The sequence below is a fragment of the Octopus bimaculoides genome, chromosome 1, assembly GCF_001194135.2.
Source record: "Octopus bimaculoides isolate UCB-OBI-ISO-001 chromosome 1, ASM119413v2, whole genome shotgun sequence".
NCBI lineage: Eukaryota > Metazoa > Mollusca > Cephalopoda > Octopoda > Octopodidae > Octopus > Octopus bimaculoides.
Window position 1 is genome coordinate 96,502,180 of NC_068981.1, and position 4,709 is coordinate 96,506,888.

The following is a 4,709-nucleotide window of genomic DNA, read 5'->3' on the forward strand; positions in this document are numbered from 1 at the left end:
TTCCGGACCAAGAAAAGATGTGTACCCCACACTGTATCTGGTAGTAGATACATGTAAAAGAGCCCAACTACATAAGTTTTTAAAAATTTTTATTTCTATATCAAACCATAAAACCTAATAAGTGTTATCAGTTACACATTATGATGAGTTTCCTGTCTACCAAGTTCTACTCACATGATATTAATGAACCGGAGGAAAAGTAAAAGACACTTGCCAAAGGTGTTTCGCAATGAGATCGAAACCTAAACAACGTAGTTGTGAAACGAACTTGTTAGCCATACAGCTATATATGTACTCAGTTTAATAGTCAGGCAATAATATTTTTTATTAGAGAGAAAAGTGAATAAAGATACAATAAAGCAAATCAACACACACTGAAAGAGTAAAGTAGAGTTTCTTTATTTGAGAAACAATTGGAAATAGAAAAATCGAGCATCTCAGAAACGGCCGATCTGGCAATGAGAACTTGCCAGGCGTTGGAGGCACGCATGCGCATTAACACGTGGCACTCAGCAATGGCAGCGCAAACTTTTCAGCAAGAATACATGCAGATGCCCCCTATAACTAGGGCTTATACTACTGCATGTGTCCTCACTACAATAGCTGTTGTGAGTATTTTTCATCCGGGGTTTACTCGTTTTCCTAATTTACTTGTTTTTTTAAGTTGTAGAATAGCAATTTATTGAAAGTGTGTTGTTACCTTTATTCATATGTTTATGTTTTAGCCAAATCTTATAATTATGTGCTTTTTAAGTAATTCAGTGTGTTAATCACTTGTTTTGTTTTTAAAATATCCATCCAGATGGTTATATATAAGTATGTATCTATATGTATCTAGTTCTTTCTATAGGTATATATAATCCCACATACTTTCGTCAGCTGGAAAAGCAGGGGGAGGGGAACGCCGTGTAGTTATTATTTGCTATTGACAATTTCTGGACTCTTGGGATTACAATTTATTCTTGAATTAATCAAATCAATCCTTCAGTTTGTTCGATAATAGTGTGAGCGAAGGGTTAAACTCAAAGCTCACCTTTTAATATGCTTATGTGCGATGTGTTAGATGAGATATGTTTGTGTATGTGAGTGTTGTATCTATATAATAACACACAATTGTTGATCTGTTATTACCTTTTCATCTGGAAACTCGGAGTTTGCACATTGAAATAAAATTCAATGATCGTTTAGATACATAAAACAAAGATCGTAATTTCCTACTTCCCGTCTTGGAAAATTCTTGTTTCATTCCTTTATAAGAAAGCACTTAATTACAGTACCTTAGATTTTAATTGTTTTGAAGATATATCTTAACAGTGATTAGGTAAATCCAGTAATAACAAATATAATTCTAATTGATATAATTATTTTATTATAGCTCACTACGTCATCAACAAACTTGATTTAAAGTTTTTCTTTCAAAACAAAATAAGAGCGATTATGAGGGACTATCAGTTTGTGGGGTTAAAACAGTTCAGGTTCTTAGAAATAGAAGTTAACCAAAATTACATTTCTGTTCTGCGTGTTTATCTTGGTGTACCTGACATCGTGTTGGTTCCAAAATCACACGAACCTACGATATCAACCTAGGAATTTCATTAAATAACTTTTAGGTCGTGTACAAGTCAGGTTCTGTAAGATCCAATTGAATGCACAACGTTACATGTGACGCAAATTTTCAAATCACGAGCTATCATGAAGAAAACAGATTTGCTGTGAGTTATATATTATTACAATTGTATTATAAAGATCAAATAACTCCTCTATGTATTTCATATATCTAATAGTACTTCTGCTCTCTGTACCTACTTAGAGTTCCGCTTTTACAATAATCGAATACTGTAATGAGTCAACGAGAAATCCTCTACATAGTCGCTTGACATACTAGAAACATCAGTCGGATTTTCCCATTACCACACACTACGTCTTGAAAAAATAATAAACGAAGTTTATAGTCCTAGATGAAATGCCTTTAATTATATTCTACTCATTAGGTTTAAACATCAACGAATACCGTCACAATACAGAGGAACATATAGAATATATTTTCTTTTGTTCAGGTTGTCACAACAAAAGTGTATGATTACTTAGGGCAAAAACAAATATACTACAGGAAAATACAGACGAATATTAAGCACCTCTCGTCTATTATTTCATTTAGAAATCATTATAAATGCAATTAAGTCAACATTTCTGATCAACATTGTTGTGAGGCAAGTAATTCACAACATAACAGCAAGTAGTTCAACTAGGAACATTTCTAACATAACTAATAAAATGCGATATATAAGAGAGGATTCAATATAACGTACACCAAAAGTTTCGTTCACTTTTGGGTACTTCCCAAAATTTAGCAAAGTTTTTAGTTACTGCAGGTGAGGGGCACTTAAGGACACTAAAATGGAATCCTTATTTTCTTTCCGACAGTGTACTGTCTACTCTCCCCTCTCTCTTTCGCTATGTTTGTATGTACACACACAATTTCTCTTTGGCATATCTATACTAATAGCCAGTTGTTAGAACTCAATAAACTTATGCTTCGTCAGGAAAGTAGAGAGCATAACATCAATTAATGAATAACAAAGGAACAGGAATTATGTGGTCATTTCCGTCAGCTTACAATTGTTTGTGCTTTAAAAATCATTGTCCTCAAAGCTCCGAGGAAACTATAAGACGTTATACAAGCATACAGCTTAGAGTGTGTTGTTTCTTAGAGAAGAAACAGCTATATGCTAATGAAGGTGATTATGTAACTCCTGTTCTTTTCTCATTCATTAATTAGTTTTATATATCTATATAGGCGCAAGGAATGGGTGTGTGGTAAGTAGCTATAGGTGCAAGAGTGCCTGTGTGGTAAGTAGTTTACTTACTGACCATATGGTTCCTGCTTCAGTCACATTACGTGGCACCTTGGGCAAGTGTCTTCTGCTATAGCTTCGGGCCAACCAAAGCCTTGTGAGTGGATTTGGTAGATGGAAACTGGAAGAAGCCCATCGTGTATATAGATATGTGTGTGTGAATGTGTTTGTTCCCCCACCATTGCCTGACAACTGATGTTGGGTGTGTTTATGTCCCTATAACTTAGCGGTTCAGCAAAATAGACCAATAGGATAAGTACTAGGCTTACAAAGAATTAGTCCTGGGGTCGATTTATTCAACTAAAGGTGGTGCTCCAGCATGGCCGCAGTCAGATGACTGAAACAAATAAAAGAATATATATATATATAAAGGCAAAGAAGAAAATGGAGAAGATAATTAGTTGACAAACATCAGCTAAAACAAAATCAATTGAATCTATTAATTGCAATCGGGTGGATAAAGAAAGAAATAAACAGATAAAAATAAGAATAAATGGGTGAATAAAATTTTCCTCTGACAACTGTTTCTACTTTGGGGGTCCAGCATGCCATAGTTGACACATCATACCAATATTATAGAGATTGTTCAAAGGTTGAACAAAAGTTGGACAATAATTGAGCCCCAAGGCTTCATCAGAGAGTCCATAATGTTAAGAATCAAACATGAAAAAAGTAAAATAGAATAATAAAAATAGTAAGATATGGTAAAGAAGTAAATCCCAAGATAATAATATTATTTTATTTTACTTTTTTCATGTTTGATTCTTAACATTATGGACTCTTTGATGAAGCCTTGGGGCTCAATTATTACTCTTTTACTTGTTTCAGTCATTTGACTGTGGCCATGCTGGAGCACCGCCTTTAGTCGTGCAATTTGACCCCAGGACTTATTCTTTGTAAGCCCAGTACTTATTCTATCGGTCTCTTTTTGCCGAACCGCTAAGTTACGGGGACGTAAACACACCAGCATCGATTGTCAAGCGATGTTGGGGGACAAACATAGACACACAAACACACACACACCCATATATATATACATATATATACGACGGGCTTCTTTCAGTTTCCATCTACCAAATCCACTCACAAGGCTTTGGTCGGCCCGAGGCTATAACAGAAGACACTTGCCCAAGGTGCCACGCAGTGGGACTGAACTCGGAACCATGTGGTTGGTAAGCAAGCTACTTACCACACAGCCACTCCTGCGCCTATGAAAAAAAAACAAAAAAACTGGACCTCCCCGGCGGGGAATTGAACCCCGGTCTCCCGCGTGACAGGCGGGGATACTTACCACTATACTACCGAGGACAGGCCTCGGTAGTATAGTCCAACTATAGTATTGTCCAACTTTTGTTCAACCTTTGTACAATCTCTGTGAAATATTGGTATGATGTGTCAACTATGGCATGCTGGATCCCCAAAGTAGAAACAGCTGTCCGAGGAAAATTTTATTCACTCATTTATTCTTATTTATCTGTTTATTTATTTCTTTATCCATATGATTGTAATTAATAAATAGGAGTCATACCCAATGACTGGTGTAGCAGCATCATAGTCAACTGCTACAAAGGTAAAGGTGACGCTTTAGATACAAATAATTACAGAGGCATCAAGCTGTTAGATCAGGTTATGAAAGTTACAGAGAGGGTCATAGCCCAACTAATTAGGGAGCGAATCAATTTAGATGAGATGCAGTTTGGGTTTGTGCCAGGTAAAAGCACTACTGATGCCTTATTTCTAGTAAGACAGCTGCAGGAGAAATACCTAACCAAGGATAAACCTCTGTACCTGGCTTTCGTTGACATGGAGAAAGCCTTTGACAGGGTCCCCCGATCCCTTATCTGGTGGTCAATG

The 4,709-nt window shown here is 36.1% G+C and overlaps 1 protein-coding gene and 1 non-coding gene across 2 annotated transcripts in view; one reads left to right on the forward strand and one right to left on the reverse strand.

Moving 5' to 3' along the window:
* Positions 1–482: 482 nt before the first annotated feature.
* LOC106875017 (derlin-2) overlaps positions 483–4,709 on the forward strand; it is a 24,262-nt gene continuing 20,035 nt past the window's right edge. The window contains exon 1 of the mRNA XM_014922968.2: positions 483–608. Coding sequence (XP_014778454.1) covers positions 489–608 — 120 coding nt within the window. The 5' untranslated portion in view covers positions 483–488. The remainder of the gene's footprint in view (positions 609–4,709) is intronic.
* Positions 4,092–4,163, reverse strand: Trnad-guc (transfer RNA aspartic acid (anticodon GUC)). The gene has a single exon. It is a non-coding gene; the product is annotated as a tRNA-Asp (tRNA).